Below are 18,395 nucleotides of genomic sequence, written 5' to 3' on the forward strand. Positions count from 1 at the left end.
ACTATTTTGCAGCGGATCTATGCGGAGTTTAGCACCGCCCATGACGATTGCGATTGGTTTAAAGAAATGCCATTATACCAGAGCACGTTTTCCTCCCATCCCAGAATGCTATGTGGAGTAGCCAGACCCTCCTTCAGCGCGCCTGGGAGGAGGGTCTGGCAAAGCCACACTTGTTTTATACAAACTGCTGACTAGCTTGGGCTTCCACATGAGCTCCTGTTTCTCTCTCTCTCTCCCTGACTAGTTCTTGGTTTTGGCAGCAGTGGCCTTTTTGAGACCTTCTGCCCGTCCGTCTGTGCTGGAGTGGAGCATTCGAGTGGCACTTGACCTGCTGTCACCAAAATGACATCACTGTTTCACTTGTATTGTAGGGATAAAATATACAATTAACTTCAGCGTGAACCGCAATCACATAAAAGTATAATAGTCCGCTAACCCTTCAGGTTAGCGAGACTTGCTGTCTTATACGTGTGAAACTTTACTGTCTGAAAAATGAAGTGCAAAATTATATGCGTTTAAGATTTAAATGCAATTACAGACCGCTGCTTTGTAGGCTTTTTGTACATTTTCCTTACCGATGGTAGGGGGCAGCGGTAACGTGTCCAACGCCACTCTCACACAAAAGCCTGTGTTTGACGCAGATTAATCAAACATGCTGTTTAACCAGCATTTGACCCTTCTATACCAGACTGCTATAAAGGTTAGTAAGGTTAATATACCTGGTTGTCATTGTTCACACATGATCCGGGTTTGCAAGTGTACTTCCAAATTTCAATGATTATTTTATTTGTTTACATTACAGTAATGCGACAACTTATATTCTAAAATAATGTTATATCTAGATTGAGAGTAACATAACATAATAATAAATCAGTTGTTCACCTATGTATAGGCTCGCATTGCCAGACCTTCCTCTACAGCGCTGCGGAGGAGGGTCTGGCTAGTCGCAACAGCATTCCGGGATAGGAGAAAAACGTGCTCTGGTTTATTAATTTCTTTAAACCAATCACAATTGCCTAGGGTGGTGCTAAGCGCCGGACGGAGCAACCGTGTCTCTCAAAACAGCCTCGGGAAGGAACTTGTTTTGGTGGAACATGTGTATGTTGTTTTAGTCGTGCAACAGAAAACTCTGATTGGACAGATAGTCTAGCTAGCTGTCTGGATTTACTCTGCAGAGATCTGAGCAGTAGTTAACCGTAGTCCTCATAAATCCACCGGAGTTTAGAATGCCAACACAAAGAAAGCAGAAGGTAACGGACATCTGACTGTGTCAGTCTAAAAGTGTGCTATCAAACAGCACACTGAGCCAATTCTGACAGCAGTAGATTGTATAATAAAGAAACCATACACAAAAAATATGATGCTCAGCATGACGGCTGACAGAGAATGCCCTGGGTCTTCAAGATGAGGAAAAAAGAGGTAACATAAGTAGGCAGCTGCCTTTTTTTTTTTTTTTTTTTTGGTTCTGAGACCGCAGAACATAACACAGACCCACTAAAAATGCCAAATGGCTTTCTGTACCTTGACTACTTCCCTGTGCGTTAGAGAGAGTATGGCTGATTCTGCTGAGAGGCTCTGCATGACAAATCCCTGCTGAATGAGAAATTCCTCTGAAAGAGTTGGCTATGCCAGGCATTCCTGCAGTCAGCCTCACCAGGACAACTATTCAAACTCTTGGCCTTTAGTGCCGCATGCACCATTAAGGGCATTGACAGCTTTCTCTTGTACTTGAAAGAGGAACACACAGCACGTATCAAACCACCAGGCAATTTCTCATTCAAGTCAATCTTACTGCAGCAGCTAAAGTGCTCTGTGGAACAAAGCATGTTTTACTGTTTATAGACCATGAGGGAGGGAGACAAAGTAAATTGGCTGAGTCAAATGGGCTAAAAGACACCTTGTGCTATTGTGAAGGATCACTTGTAGTCATTTAAATAAAGACAAGGTGCCTGCTGTAAGGATATGAAGGATATCGTGTGCATTAGCTACAGGTCCTTGGTGAGAGATGCTGGTAAATGAGGCTCTAATTAAAACTGCATTATCTGTATTCACCTGCGGAGAGCTGTTAAATTAGCTCCCCACTGCCACTGTCACTTTATTTCGTGACAAAAAGCAGATGCACACACGCGTACACTCATACAGTACAAGCAACGTGAAGATTACAGGGATGCATTGATGCTAATTGGCCTTGCTCTCCCGTTCAGGTTTTGTGTCAGCGCTTTTCCTAATTCCACTTCCAGCAGCTACAACTTTCCACATTGTTTCCGTTGTGGTGTGCCTAAAAGGACACGTAATGTTGTTCTATTCCGTTACAAACACGCAGTCAAATATAGTTTACCTTTCAAAAAAAATCTCTAGATATTGACTTTCCTTGTCGTAACACCTAAATATTGTCTTGCAGTTTCGAGATGTTGGAAAGAATAACATCCTCTCTTATTCTGAACCTCTCTAGTGTGTAGCTGGGTCCAGGAGAGGTGTTGAGAATGTCCTGTCAACATGTAGAGGCCTCGAACACAATCTTGTCCCCCGTTATGCCATTCAGCTTTGAAGGCGGTGGCAGCCACGGAGACTTCAGAGAAGGGCTTTGGGGTGGAAGAACACATTTGGTATGTGCGAGTGGTGACTCAGCCTTCCGTAACACAGAGTGGCGGCAAAGTCAGCATACCTGGGCGAGGGGAAGCTGTAGATCACTAAAGAAGTGTGTGTGTGTGTGTGTGTGTGTGTGTGTGTGTGTGTGTGTGTGTGTGTGTGTGTGTGTTGACGAAGGCAGTGCAGTCACAGAGCAATCAGTGGTGCTGCGACAGTGGTTGGGCACAGGTCATGCTATCTGCAGCACAAGGGGGAGGCAGGTGCAATCGCAACTGTCACACAAAAAATTTAAAAGAGGATTCATTATTCATGGATAGTGTGGCAAGCTCTAAACTTTTCTGTTTTGCCTCTCTTTTCTCTCGTTTTTCTCTGTTCAGATCAAGTCTCTTTTTCACTCCTTACTTTCCTCCTCTCTCTGTATATCTGCAAACCCATCCACTGTCTTTGTAAGCAAATTCAACTTCCATCCTTTTGACCAGAACATAATCTCAACAGTTCTATGAATTTCAAATCATGTCCAAGGTGTAAAAAAAAATCAGCAGGATTTCAACGAGGAGAGACCACGGATTGGAATGCCGCTTCCAAAACAAAACATTTTGTTCTTGAACTATTCCAGTTCACATATGAGCTTTAGTACATGTGTTAGGGTTGGGAAAGGAATGTGAGACACAAAAGAGGGGAGAAATAAATCAGACTAGGTAATAGGTAATAAATGACTGAATAAACAAATAGAAGTGAATGTGAGAAACAACCTGGTGCCAACAGCACGGGCTGGGGCTTCTCAAGTGACTCAGTCATGAAAATGTTTTTGTTTTCCTCTGGCTCGTAATGAAAAGCTGCAGGGCCCTCGAGACAAAAACAGCTCTTGCATACCTGACTTTATTTGCTTTTTACCCTCCCCGGGTCCCCAAGAGTAAACCGATCATTTGATTAGTGCATATTATAATGAAGCCTGCAACCCATAACTCGCATACTGTTCTTTTAAATGGCTCCGGTGGGCCCTCTGGGTGCTTAAAGCAACGTGAACTCTGTGTGCCCTGTGCTGTGTCACATCTACAAAACTTCAGCACTCCACCAGTATTATAAAGCCTTTAAATAGGACATATACCCACATAATGTCCGATGAAGGGCCACAGTAAAGCCTGAAGGTGAGTCGTTTTATGCTGTGAAAGACAACGTGCAGGTTCAGGCTATAATAAAGACCCACATTGTGAGTTCTATTTCTACTGATGATGTCGCACAGTTTTAACACGGTTTCTAATCAAACAAATGCAACTAACTGTAGATTCAGCCAATGGCCAATCCCCAATGTATTCCTCTTATCCTCGATTCCTATAGGACAATAAACACAACGTGACAAGAATTCAAAGAAGAATAGATGCTTGTGTGTTTGTGATGTGCTGGAGACTAAGAGACATCCTAAAAAGGAGACTTCCAACGCTCCGCTGCCAGAAAACCATGTGCATGTCTTGTTTTCTCAGCCCCACATGCCAGCAAAACCACTTCATTACCTTAACCCACTCTGCTGCTGCCATTTATCATTTTACCAGTGTTGAAGAAATAAGAGTTTCTAAGCAGAATTCTAACGTTAGGGGACGCCTGTGTATCTGAATGAATGTGGTGTGCTGGACACCTACAGTACTGTACATGCCAACCTCTCTCAATGAGGGAAACATGTGGAGAAGAGTTTCTATTAATACTCACATGGATTTTAACTCTTCCTTGATCGCTACTTTTTACACTTTGATACACCTCTAAAATCTAATTCAATCGAGTAAAACAGCTCAGCCATAAATTCTACCTTTACAAAGATAATAATGCCCAATTTTGATTGACACTATCAGAGAGGTATTGATTTAAAGTGCTCACATTATGCTTTTTGGCTTTTCCCCCTTTCCTTTATAGTGTTATATATCTTTTTGTGCACGTTATAGGTTTACAAAGTGAAAAAGTCCAAAGTCCACCCCAAAGGGACTTACCATCTCCAACAGAAAACACTGTTCTCAAACTGCTCCAAACAGCTCTATTGTAGTCCAGCCTTTACTTCCGTGACAAACGTGCGTCACTTTGTGACACACGTTATAATGCTCGCCTAGCTGCTAGTGTGGCACGCCCTTCATACTCTGCTTCTGACTGGCTAGTAGTCCTTACCTAGCTACTGCGCATGTGCGACTCCCAACAAAGATAGAACAGAAGTGCGATGCCTCACTCTGTAGCTAAAACAGAGAGCTCAACACACAGGGTGAAAAGAGGAGCTGCAGCAATGTGCAGTACAACAAAAATATGGTGTTTTTTGAAAATTAAACCACGTAAACCTATTCTGGTACAACCTCTAAATACAATTATGAACCTGAAAATGAGCATAATATGAGCACTTTAACTATATGTTTATTACTAAAGTTGTAGTTAGCAATGATGTTGTACTTGACTGCATTATATTAAGATGGATTTCTAATAAAAGATTAGAAACACCACCACTAACTACGACCTTAGGCAAGGCAATTTGATTTATACAGCACATTTCAGCAACAAGGCAATTCATAGTGCTTTACATAAAACATTAAATAGCAATTAAAACAATTAAAAACAGTCATTAAAGAGAATAGAAAATAAAAACAAGCTAGGACAGAATAAGACTTAGTAATAAACATCGTTGAGTTAACACCTCGGAAAGTTTTAACAAAAACTGTAAGCTTTGTTAAGGAAGAATATATGCAGCTGAGCTGTTGTACTAGATTTCATTACATTATACAAGTGTACCTAATAAAGTGCCTTATATACTCGCATTCCAACACTTAGATGACAAGAAATTAGGATTCTCAATTTTTTCACCCTGAACAATAGGCTAGGCAGACTTCTTTGGATTCTATGGTCTGAGTAACTGCTGTATTTGTCTATGCTTTCCAATGACATGTCACTAATGGTTAATCTGAGGAAAGGAACAAGTGAAAATCATTGGTCATTAGATTTTGATAGGTTGTAGCTTTGACAAGCTGAAAGATTACGTTGCAACCCAGGTTCTCTTATTGCAGTGGCTGTACGAAAACAACACAGAAAAGAGCAGATTGGTGCAGAATGTCTTAAAATTGGTTTGAAAACTGAAACTGAAAGTTAAAAAGCCGGTTATAGTTCTGGTGTCACTTTCTGACTTCACTCAAAAATGCAGACAATTATACATGATTGCATCTGAAGGATTGTTAGCTTGGATGACATTTTAAATGGCAGTGGCATTTTAACTGCTAATTTATGCTAAATGTCATTTATTTATTAACTGTATAATAACACAATACCATATACAGTCCTATATATTTATCTTTATTTATCTGTAGTTTATTGTTTTTTACTGTTTGTTTACTTTTTGTAAAAAAATATTTAGCTAAAAGGTTATTGTTATACTGTTTTTTTTTTTTTTTATATATACCTCTTTATTACCTCTTTAAGTTTTGTAAGCTGCTGAAATCTGCTGCTGGAAATCTAATTTCCTTGCGGGAGTCATCCCAAAAGGATCAATAAAGAGAAGTCTAAGTCCAAGTAATTTGCTCGGCCATGCTGCCTTTTTCCAAAAGTAGTAGAACCAGTTCTTCTGTGTGCGCATGCAGCATTACCAGAGCTATCAAAATCTTCAAACAGTTGGAAGAGTGCCGGTGGTTGGAATTTCACATCATTCAAATTCATCCAGAATTGCTACTGCTAAATGTCTGTTGTGAATTGGCCATTTCATTGCACGTTACAGTTATAATGCTTCAGATTTTCATAGCATCTGGCTACACCATCTCATCTATTTTGGGATAGGGGGAAAAAGAACACTCTGACTTGTTTGTATTTCTTTAAAAAGGTACACTGTGTAGTGTTTTAAGTATTGTATTAGCTAAAAATCAATCTCTTCTTTCATAAATATGTCCTCATTGGTGTAAAATTACCTCTGTCTCTCTGACTTATCCTCGTAAGCGAAGAATTTCTTATCTGTATTTACATTGGACGGGCAAGTCCAAGGAGGCTTCCATGTCGTTCCAGCATTTTGAAAACCTATAATCGCTGAGAGGGACATAAAGCACTAGCCTACCTGTCTAGCTAATCCACGACACGTTTTTGTTCAGAGCCAGCGTCACGCGACTGAAACCAGCTGAAACGGAGAAGGAGATCAGCGAGAGGCGCTCGTCACTGCCCCGGCAAATTTGAAAGCCTGCACTGCACTTTAGTTCATAATGAAGGATCATACTTATGCCGAGCCACAGGAGAAGGAATGCTCGTCGCCAAAAAAAAAGCGGAAAAAAGGGAATTAAAAAGGCAACGTGACCGGCAAATTCAAAACACGAGGGTAAGCATCGGGGTAGGCTTTCCCAGGTGGAAAGAGCTAATGAAGGAGAACGACTTTCAAAGGGACGCTGAAGTTGCCGGCTTTCTTCTCGACAGGTAAGTCAATGTTACGGTCTAAATTACAGGGGTAATTACTTATACACGCTCGCACTAATGATTCAATTCAGTTTGCAGTTTGTTTGAAATAACGAACCTCATCACCCGAAAGAAAACTGGATGAATAGCTTCTTGGTACATAACGGCTACCCTAGTTGCAACGCGCATTTGAAAAAGCGAGGCGCTAGAGAGCACTATTCGTTTGAATGCAAAATACAATTTCACCGCTAGATGGGAGAAATTCCTACACAATGTACCTGTAAACCAATCACTACCGTCCTGGGCAGCTCTAAAACTTGATGCAGCGACGGTGCCCTTGCAAAATAGACAGCGGAGATAGCGGAAGGTGAGGGACAACGATTTCCAGCTTTTTCAAAGCAATGTATGTCCGGTAAGCCAGACTACATTACATCTAATCCCATTTTTGATACAATTTATGACATCCTTTGTGCTGCCAGTGGTCTATATGTGTATGTCAAATCAGACACAGCTTTGAGACCTGTATTACCAGTATTTTACCCATATTATAAAGTGTTATCATCACATACCCTTCACCACACCTAGAGATTGGCATGGTTTTATTTCAGTCAGCCTAATAGCTGGTTTGATTTGCACTGATATGGATCTTATCTCAGTTAGCTATTAGGCTAACTGACATAAAACCATGCCAATCTCTAGGTATGGTGAAGGGTATGTGATGATGTGGGGCTATTTTAATTCCAAAGGCCAAGGGAACTTTATCAGGATGCATAGTATCCTGGATCCATGAAATACCTGGCCTTTAAAAATAAAAATCTGCCTGCCTCTATGGGAATTTAACATAGGGGTATGTAGAATTATTGCCCCTGTATTTTAAGGAAGAACATTTATTTATTTACAATACATTACTCATTCACAAAAGAAATTGGTGTCCTTAAAAGGTCGGATTTTTCCTCATTTTTTTAATTAAGGCATTAAGATCAATTTCCAAAAGATGATTTTTTTATTCCTCTTTTTAGTCAACTTTAGCATGGGTATGAATACTTATGAGCAGCACTGTATGTAAAAGAGGGTTACGCTACAGTCCAATTGCAAACAAATTTCCCACACCATGCTTCTCTTTTTTAAATGCAATATACACAATCATATTTAAATGACGGCGAGAAGACAAGGAGGAGAGCAGACGGACGGCTCGGAGGCTTTGGAAGGGGGTTGATTTACATGCTCTGTCAATTCCCTGTTGCTGGCGGACATGCATAATTCATCCATTGTATTGACTGCTGGGGAATTTTATTAGGTGATAGAGTGATACTCCCAAGAACAAAAGATGACTGCCCTTTTCATGAGTGTCATCAGGACCAGTATGTGTGAGTATGTGTGCACACTGGCACCTGCTATCGATGACACACGTTGTGTTTTCAAAACCTTGACTGAACAGCTTCAACAGTGTTACATATTTTGTCACAGTGCTGCTGAGCTTAATCAGAATAAACGGTAAACTTGGTGTCCTTGGCAATAGACTTGCTAAGACCCTAAATGAATTTGAGGCTAGGATTTGGTGAATACATAAAATAGCATGTTATAGCAGAATAAGTCATAGTGTATGTGTACCACAATATCATTCAAGATACTGTGTGGAGATTCCCATCTACTTGTTCACTTTTGTCACCAAGACAAAAAAAAACACATTCATTTAAAATAAAATAATAATTGGCTTTCGGATTATTAATATATAGATTTAATGTTGGAGTAAATCAGACTACACAATATCAACCCATAACAGTCTGACCCGACAAACATGGGGACAGCAGAGTCGCCCCCTGTTGGCCTGCTGTCACGGTAAGTAGACGCTTGAGTCCAACATTTATCTGCCAAATCACAGCAAGAATTATTGAATATGATTGTCCTATGTGGTGACGATCTCAAAAGACAAAAAAAAAAAAACATGTGTAGTATGATCCCAGCATACTGGACATTTAAGCGATACATGCAGTGGCTCAACAGAGAGAAATAATCTTCTCTACAACTGAGAGAAGCACCTGTTCTAAATTTCCATTTCAGGTCTTTACTCTGATCCCATCTGTCATCGCAGACATCAAAGAGTTTTATAGCATGGCAATATGGACAGGTGATACAAAAGAAACGGCAATGTCTGTCTTCTGGCAGGTTACGAAAAAACATACTAATGAGACTCTTCAAAGACTTATAACAGAAATCCTTTATGTGGCACATTTTTGAAAAGACATTTGAAGGATTTCACTGTCTTTAAAAGTATCCTAAAGTACAACTGAGGAGTCAGTCGCTAGAGGAACAACTAGCAAAGAGTTACAAAAGATAATTAGACATCCAAGAATCAGTATGGTCTAAAACCGCCATACACAGTTTCATGTTGCACTTCTTTTTGAATCAGCTACATTATCTGCAGCTCTGAATAAAACTGTCTTTCTGCTATTGTGAACACAGGCCGAGAGAGACAGGAAGAAAACGAGACATGACCAAGTTGAAGCACCAGCAGCAGAAGCTCAATGTGATAATTCCCACTGTCAGTGAGTCACCTTGCCTTCAATTGGTAGCTTTGGCACATCTTTATAAACCTTCATCTTATGTCTACACAGCTTTGGCGTCGCCACTTTAAAGGCCGTTTGTGCTGTCCACCCAAGAACAATTAGACACTCTTTGCAGATTTGCCTCTCTCTCTACCTTAGACTGTATGCCACACAGATTTTTAATTGACAGCAGCTCTTCTTTCTCTCATGTAATGCCTAAGAGGGACAGGAGAATCTCAAAAAAAAGAGTTCCACTTCTATTCTTTTTAATTGTCAATGTCGTATTAAAATCAAAAGAACAGTCTTGGTAATGTATTCGCCACACAATCCATTTCTGCTCTGAAGGCAGGAGCATGAAAGTCCACTTCAAAGACTTCCCTGATTGTTCAGAGTATGCTTGCTAATTACCAACGGAGACACCCTAGGGGGGTGGATATGCACGCTGGATAGTGTTTTGCAATTAATACAAGGTAGATTAATAAGTACCTTTTTAGCCAGCTCCCATCGGAGGTCAGATGTACTCACACAGGATTCCATCGGACTTGAAGACATTAAACTTGAGATGTGGTGCTCTGCTTGGAACTAAAGGTTGGAAAGTCTTAATGATATTCTAGTTCACACTGCACTGGAGCCCTGTGGTATGTATGTATGTAGATGTACCATTGTGATGACCTTACATTTAATTTCACTCAAGGTAGAAATCCCATTCTGGGGCCGGATTTAAATGAATGAGCCATGAATTCAGCTATTTTCTGTCGACCCCACAAGTTGCAAAGTTATTATTCTGCAGGACCGGTACACAGGGTTTAGGTCAACAAAGTGCTTTCTTAATTGGTGAGAATCAAACTTCCCACATCCATTGCAGCTCTCTCTGAGGGATTTGAGCTGCTGTGCCTGAGCTAATGAGAGCCAGAGGAGTGAGAGCACAGGCACTGTGACACTCTCTCTTGGCTATTAATTTGTGAACGTCCCCTCAGCTGGCAACCCTGCAGCCTTGTATCCCAGCTGAAGAAGCTTCATTGACAAGTTCCCCCCCAGCCCCCAGTGGCAGAAAAAAGATAATAACGCCTTTGAAGACCAGAGGCCTCGGGTACAAAAGAGCCGTACATTATGGTCCGTGTTGCTAAAAAATATGCAACTATTGTCAACTTTGATGGGCAAAGGTGATTTTGAAAAGTTGATTTGAATAAGCACACCAGTTTCAACACGAATAAGAGCAGAAACATCACCCCAAGAAAACCTGTAGCATTTTAGGGCTTCTTTCATTTCTGAAATGGTATGGTTATTCAAATATACAGCCAGAGTTCATGCTCATACCTTTCTTCCAGCAACTTGTCTCCAAACATCCAACGAATGTGTGGCACAGGGTAACCAGTGACCAGGCAGGGCAGCAGCACGCTTGCGCCCACCGGCTTGTTCACAGGCACAGGCTGCACCAGGAACTCCAGCTTACTCTCTTCTCCAGTTTCTGGAATTCGAGAAAACATGCCAGGGTTAAGGCTGAGGTTAAGGTTGGGGTGAGTAAGTGAAGCAGAGCAGCACCTTCTACGTAACGGGTGTCATCTGTCTTAAAAACTTCAAAAGAGCTCTTGTCTAATGGGCAGTCCTTCCTGACAACCAAACCAAAGAATGGTCACATGAATAATGTCCATGTTGATGTCTGAGACATCTGAAGTCTTAGCTCTTTAGGAGTTCAAAGTGATCCCATATACATCTAATTCCAGCTGCAACTAACTGCCTGAGTAGCAGCCTGCAATACCCAATCATGTGGGACCACAGCACAAACACAGGACTTTAGCAATATCAGTTTATCCTAGAGCATAATTCTATGAGGCTCAAACCAGGATTTTAATTAAAAAAAAACAGAAATGTATGAAATCATTTTCTCCAAGCCCTTTTTCAACTCTCAAGGTCTTCCCCCTGCAAACGCACAAGTTAGCAAACACCCACATTATTGTATCTCAAGCTGATTTGTTGTTGTTTAAAAAAACCAAATAACTATCAATGTATTTCTGTCGCTTAAACATCTGGTCGCATCGAGACAACATTTCTTTGAATGTCTTACACAACTTCCACGAGTTTTCCTTCTGTATGCATACAGCCTTTTGCCATTCCACCACACATCCTTGGAGGAGACATACAGAGAAAAAATCTTGTTGAAGTCTGATTTACGACCTCTAATATTGTCTCTGTGCTGCCAGGAGCCTGGTGCTTAACAACTCGGTAAATAAAACTTCTAGAGGGGTGAGACGAAAAACTGCCACTATGGAATTCAGCCCCCTTTTGAGCTGCAACTGAGTTACTGCAGCATTACTGATAACCCCACTGGGAGTTCTACCACTCCCTTTGGCATTCACCCATCTCTCACTACCGTTAGGCAGATTTCTTCATGCTAAAATTAGTGAGCAACCCAAAGAGGACACCATGGACCACTTTAATCAAGTGATGCACTAAACTATATTTTAATTTCAATTGACTGCACAAGTGGTTCTACAATAGAAGCTCTAACATAATTGCAGTGTAATCAAGGATGTGTAAATGTTTTGATTAACAAGCAGGGAAAATGCTTTCACTATTATTAGGTAACAATGGAAGTATAGCGGGTCAAATCTGAAATCATTCCAGTAATGAAACCATACGTCTGTGACTGAAATTATAACTATGTATATAACCTATATCTTTTCACTGATTTGCACACTCGCTGGACATCATTTCCCCCGATGTCTGAAAATACTTCATTTTCTCAAATTACCTGGCAGTATTTGGAGCTGGGCCTCGTCGCTGGACTTGGACGACCCCACATTTTCCACCAGACAGCGGTAAAGGCCGGCGTCTGCCTCCGAGGCGTTGCTGATCGCCAGGGCTCCGCTGGGCAGCTGGACCAGTCTGGTGCTGAGCTCCAGCGGCAGGCGGTCTTTCTCCCACCTGGTGAAGGGCACCAGATCGGAGTTGACCTCGCATGCCATCACCTGGTTGTTCCCTAGATGCACGGTGGTCGGCGTTGGCTGGCTGGCGAACCTGGGCATCCCTGAAAGACAACAACGAGGCATGGATGTAAAATCTGCACTCCCTTCCAACATCAACAGAATTAGTGGGAAGAAATAAAGATCACCAATCAAACGACAATAATTAAAATGTTCTTCCATGTACGTACATTAAAACGTTTAAAGGCCCTGAGAAGGTGTTTTCTCATCAGCTTCTAAATATGAGTGATGGGACTCTGGTATTTGACTTTAAAAAAAAAAAAAAAGCTACTACTGTTAAGCCGGTAAGACTGTTTTAAATTTACTTATTCAACTTTAAATATTCACAACATTTGAAAGTAAGCCATACTTTTACTGAGACAGGTTGAAAAATACAAGCAGATGGATCTGGGACCTTTAACACAGAAGCAAGGGATGTTATATATAACTTGGAGTATCTGTTTTAAACTATGACAAGATGTATACAGTTTTTGGTTTTATCTTTAGAGCTGGAAAACATAACAGAATATTCAAAACGAAATCTTGCAATCAGCATTAAGGATAGATTCTCAGGAGTGGAGAAGGCCAAACAAATGCAACCCCCCACCCACCCCTAACCTCTTGCATACCCAAATCCTCATGCACACACACACACACACACACACACACCCACACACAGTTGCGTAGCACAATCCCTTATCTTCGATGGTGGATGTTAATTTGCCACGCAGAGCAGGAGACACACAGCCCTAATTAAAAAGGGCTGGATCCACAGGCTGTTTGTGCTGCTGCACCCCGACTTTCATCTCAACGCAAAATAATTATTTCCTGCGTTTGAAACCATTGATCTGAAACTAACAATCGCGGGCCGCGTTCTGAACAACCGCAAACAATGGCTTAAATTAAAAACAACTTACAATGTGTGAACTGCAAATGGTATTCTTGGGTATATTAGTGAAGAAGAAAGAGTTGTGAAGGAAATGAGAAGGCCATTACATCTACAATAAAAAGAATATCATGTTGTGTTACCATGGAGGACCTCTTGAGTTTTTGGGCTGACTGTGGTTGTCTCCTTGGTAATGTTGTCTCCTTGGTTATGTATGTATGTGTGTGTGTGTGTGTGTGTGTGTGTGTGTGTGTGTGTGTGTGTGTGTGTGTGTGTGTGTGTGTGTGCGCGCATGTGTGCGTGCGTGTAATGAATGGATGGAAAGAAGAGTCCCATTTCAGTGTTTGTTTATCTACTTACAAATATACGTTTGCCTGCTATAACTGTGTTTTTACACAGGAAGTGATGCTGAAGGCTTGCTGAGAGATGATGTATCATCTTTGCCCTCTCTCACCTACAGACAGCTCTTCAAATCCCCTGCCAAGAGTGGCTCCAGGGTAAATCACACTTTAAGATAAGGCCCCAACAGCTACAGATTCTCGTCTGGCGTGGACCAACACACACAGCTTCTCTGAGTATATCTCAGCACAATAGTTCAGCTAATATGGGCTTAGCCGATTCTAGTACCGATATCTTTGTATGAAAGCTGCCAATCACCTACTGTATAATCCTGCAAGGGTAGAAAATCCTCAGCTGAATCATTTAGATTAGAGTCACTGAATCAAATACTTTATTTTAATGATTAGCTGCTGTAGTGTAGGGTGAGGAATCAGTCTAGCCAACATTAGGGGGAATTCTGGGATATAGATATCAGGCCTTCAATAAAGATTTAATTCATCAAGAAAATTAGATTAAATATTTAAAAAAAGAAACTTCACTATAGGTTATGTAGCTGTAGTCAAGAGAATATAATGGTAGTTACATGATGGTGGTGCTTACAGTAATAATGCATGTCATGATCTTTCACACTATACATTGTAAGGTGATATATGCTCACTGATGGTCCTTTTTCTTTCAAATTATGCTGATCAATTTCATTTTCTTGAGAAATTAAGAGTCATCTGCGTGTGTTTCATGTTACTATATTAGGTGCCTAACTATATTTTTGTGTGTATGTGTCTCTCAGCTTCAATGGACAGGTCTTCCTCAGCATCCTTTTTTATTTTGCTTTGGCATTATATGTGTTTTCAGCTAATGAGTGGCATACTAATAAACTGTATTCAATCAAAGTGGACAATATGGGGTGGCTGGTAGCTAATATTTAATAAAAGGCCAATATCTGCTCAGTCAGCATACAGACAAGCTGATATGTTTGCCTTACAAAGCACAATAAACACTTGCAGTAACCTCTAAGCAAGCTAGAGGCATAGATTGGCTTTAACTGAAATGTTCAACTTTAGGCGGTGCTTCGGCCCACGGAGCAATGACATTTCAAAAGATGAGGTTGAGGACGATGGCCTGAGTTAATGCGCTCCAGATCTAATAGCTACAGATATAAACCACGACTTTGTGTAACGACTTGAGACTTGACATTTGGCCCAAAGAAGACACAAGACAGAGCCCTAAAAAGTCATCTGCAGACATGACAAGAAATTATGGTTCCACAGAGACTGAACATTTTCAGAGAGAAGAGAAGACATCATCGCCCTAACAACTCCGTCCGCAGTGACTCTGCTGTGCTTCAAGCTCACAATCGACTAATTACTTACGATGTTAATGAAGTGGACGCTTCACGTTATGCCTTGAATATGTATGTGTAATTTCATGCATGTGTGTTACGCAGACTAACTAAAGTCTACATAAGTACATTAAGTGTGGGTCGAGGCGGGGCACTGTGGATGGGAAGTGGTCTCGCCAACACTATCGATTCCAATTAATCACAATTCTCCATTTAAATCGACTGGATGGGAGCTTCATTTTCCACACCCTTGCTCAGCACCATCTATTGAACACAAGTCCTGTACTGCCAATCTGCTAAATTACCAGAGTGCGATGAGGCCAATGATTGCAAGAGAGCAATAATGTCTCAGTGGTCAAAACACAAGAACGGAGAGAGTTTTATGCTAATGGAGAGCAGTGTTTTAGTTCATTTCAAACAGCATAAATGACAGAAGAAATGTGACACTGCTGATCTAATTATGCCGCCAAACAACATTTTCCTAGAGAATAAAGCATTTAACCCAGTGGTGGCACCAAATGCCTCCTTTATGAAGACTCACCAAACCCTACAACATCTGCTTGGCTTTGCCAGCAGAGCTTAAAATCACATGAATGCTAATGAGTGAATGCTCATCATTGGATGGAGATTAGCAGAAAAGAATGGTGCCGCAGAGAGCTACGAACAGCCGTAACGACTGTCTACCCCGCCTCAGAGCAAAACTGGGAGTAACATTGCATGCACATACACTTAAATCACACAGTTGGGTTTCTACTATTCTTAATTAAAATCAGGTATAGAATAACAATGAGCAGCTTAATGGAATATGCAGAAGGCTTTAAGGATCTCCCTCCAGATTCAACTGGCTGCAGAAGGACTGCCTTTCACCTTGGATCAAAAATACAACGGTGCTCTATGTTACACATTTTCAAGCAGCCAGTTTAAGTAACTAAGGAAATAAAACTGAAACTGGCTCCCATTTTGGAGCTGCCCAGAGGTACTTATATGATTCTAACCTGACAAAGTGCTGTGTTTGGACTGGCAACATGAAATAACCCATTTTCCACTGTGAACATTTGGAATGTTACAAAAATAATAGTAATCAAGCAATCAAAAAAGCGCACATAGTTAAGGCATCCGAGCAGGCTTATATTTTCCATGTAGACTGTAACTGTTTATACCAACAGATAAGCTCTAACTTGAGTACGTCATCTGAACGGAGACAGCTGCTTTTTCTTTTAAGCTTGAATTCTTTACTTCCTAAAAGCATTTGACATTTTGCAATCATGAACAATCAGAAGGAAGAAATACATCACAAAACGTGGCAGAGTTCACAATTGTTACACTGATAGCAGAGTCAGTAGACCAGAATGCAACACAGCCACAACTGGGACTCGCGTTCTTATCACGCTGTTATTTCCAATCCTTCTCTCTCTTTCTTCCTCTCTGAATTCAACAAGTTCACGCCCATTTTTCTTAAAAACACAATAACAGCTTCACTAGCTCCATCTTTCCCTCCAACACGGTCCTCCCTTAACACATCCAGTGTTTCCCATACATTGATTTATTTGTGGCGGCCAGCTACAATATCAACATTGACCGGTCCGCCAAGTATTGATATTCTATTTTGTTTTACTATTTAAAATAGGTACAAAATCGTATTTCATTGTAGAGATGCGCATTGATTCGCTCAGCCCATCCTGGCCCCACTCTCGCTCTCTCACTATCTCACAAACACAACTGACCCGTCTGTGAATAGCATGAATCAAAACATATGACCATGCGCAGAAGAAATGATTGTTGTTGGCTTTTCCCAGCAGAGAAGGCAGCTGGCCGAATTCCTAAAAAGAACCAATCACGAGTTAACGAAGGGTTAGTATCATGAACACCTCTGCGCAAATTTGTCCAAAACGGATGCATATAAGTTATTAACTCGGACAAGTTAGTCTGTCTATGTTCTTAAAGGACAATTCCAAAAAGATAGTTTAGAAAGACAGTCACGTTCTTGTATACAGGCGGTCGCCGTCTTGGGAGCTACTTTCTTTCTAAACTATCTTTTTAATAAACTGTCTGTACACTTGCAATGTTCTCAATGCTTCGGTTAACATTTAGGGACCCTCATTACGCTACCGTTGAAGTGTGGTGATATTTTGAGCCTTTTTAGTGGTATAAATAGTGATTTGTTTTTACTTTCCCTGTGCCCCGAATACTAGCGTTGTGAGCTAATCAGCGGTCCGCGCTAGCTTGTTTCAAGCTACTAACACATTTGATTAGCATGAAAACATGTCGCAGAGAGCGACAGAGTGGGTACACATCTGTTATTAACCCCTAGGTTCGTTTTGCGTCGGAACTGTCTTTTAACACAACGCTGTCAATCTCAGAGGTATTAGCAAACATGTAAGGAGCCTAGCTAGTAAGGATATATATAAACTAACCTTAGAATACATAGCTGTTTAATAAAGCGTGGGTTTGCTTCCCCAACCGGTCCGCTACCACCACAAATACAATCTTATTATGTAGGAAACTTTCTATTACAGTTTTGCATCCCATGCTTTTATGAATTCCAGTATCAGACAGAACCAATCAAGTTTGCTGATTCAGAGAAGACCAATTTCAGCCAGTGAGGTGTTGGATCCAACCACAGATGAAGAGTAGATTGGACAGTGTGAAGACATCCAATCAATGGCAATGACAACTCTGACACTCCGAGTGAATGGAGGACTGGCAGGGTAGTCAAGCAGTACAAAAAAAGACAATAATGTCTGTTAGATGTATTGGCTTTGAGAAGTGTGCGCTTAGGCGAGGTCTAAATGTATTTCCCTGCTGTAAAATCCTCCTGTACAATATGTGCTTTATACAATTATACAGTGCCTCTTTCTGTTCGTGCTCCCTTTAAGGCCAGCTGCAGCGTACAGCAAGTGATAATTCCCTAATTGAGGGTTTTAGAGCTTCAGGGGAGAATATATCTAAGGTCTTCCTCCATAACAGGAAATCATGCTATTCAGACTACATACTTAAGATGACATTCTTACATTAAAACATTAAAACACATTATTATTTTGTACTTTGAGAGGATTTTGAAATATAGCGTTTAATCAGAATTCCACTCTGTCAAACAAAAGGAAACTCCTGAAAGTTATGTAGAAAGCACTAAGTTATCAGTTTATTAGGTACACCTGCACAATCCTATAAAGTCACAACTCACAGCTCTTCATTTAAAGCAACACTAGAGAACTTTTCCCGCGTCGGTCCCTCTACAGGTTGGAAGCGGAATTGTCCATTAACTAACCCTCCTGTAGGGGGACCGAAGCGGGAAAAGTTCTCTAGGGTTGCTTTAAATCTCTGGTCATTTGTGAACATGT

At 40.9% G+C, this 18,395-nt stretch overlaps 1 protein-coding gene across 8 annotated transcripts in view; it reads right to left on the reverse strand.

Moving 5' to 3' along the window:
- Positions 1 to 18,395, reverse strand: part of neo1a (neogenin 1a) — a 180,698-nt gene that overhangs the window by 74,588 nt on the left and 87,715 nt on the right. For all 8 annotated transcript variants that reach the window (XM_078269845.1, XM_078269607.1, XM_078269522.1 and 5 more), the window contains exons 3-4: positions 12,280 to 12,555; positions 10,845 to 10,995 (exon numbers count right to left, since the gene is read on the reverse strand). In XM_078269845.1, the coding sequence (XP_078125971.1) occupies positions 10,845 to 10,995; positions 12,280 to 12,555 (427 nt within the window). The remainder of the gene's footprint in view (positions 1 to 10,844; positions 10,996 to 12,279; positions 12,556 to 18,395) is intronic.

The sequence above is a fragment of the Sander vitreus genome, chromosome 1, assembly GCF_031162955.1.
Source record: "Sander vitreus isolate 19-12246 chromosome 1, sanVit1, whole genome shotgun sequence".
Lineage (NCBI taxonomy): Eukaryota > Metazoa > Chordata > Actinopteri > Perciformes > Percidae > Sander > Sander vitreus.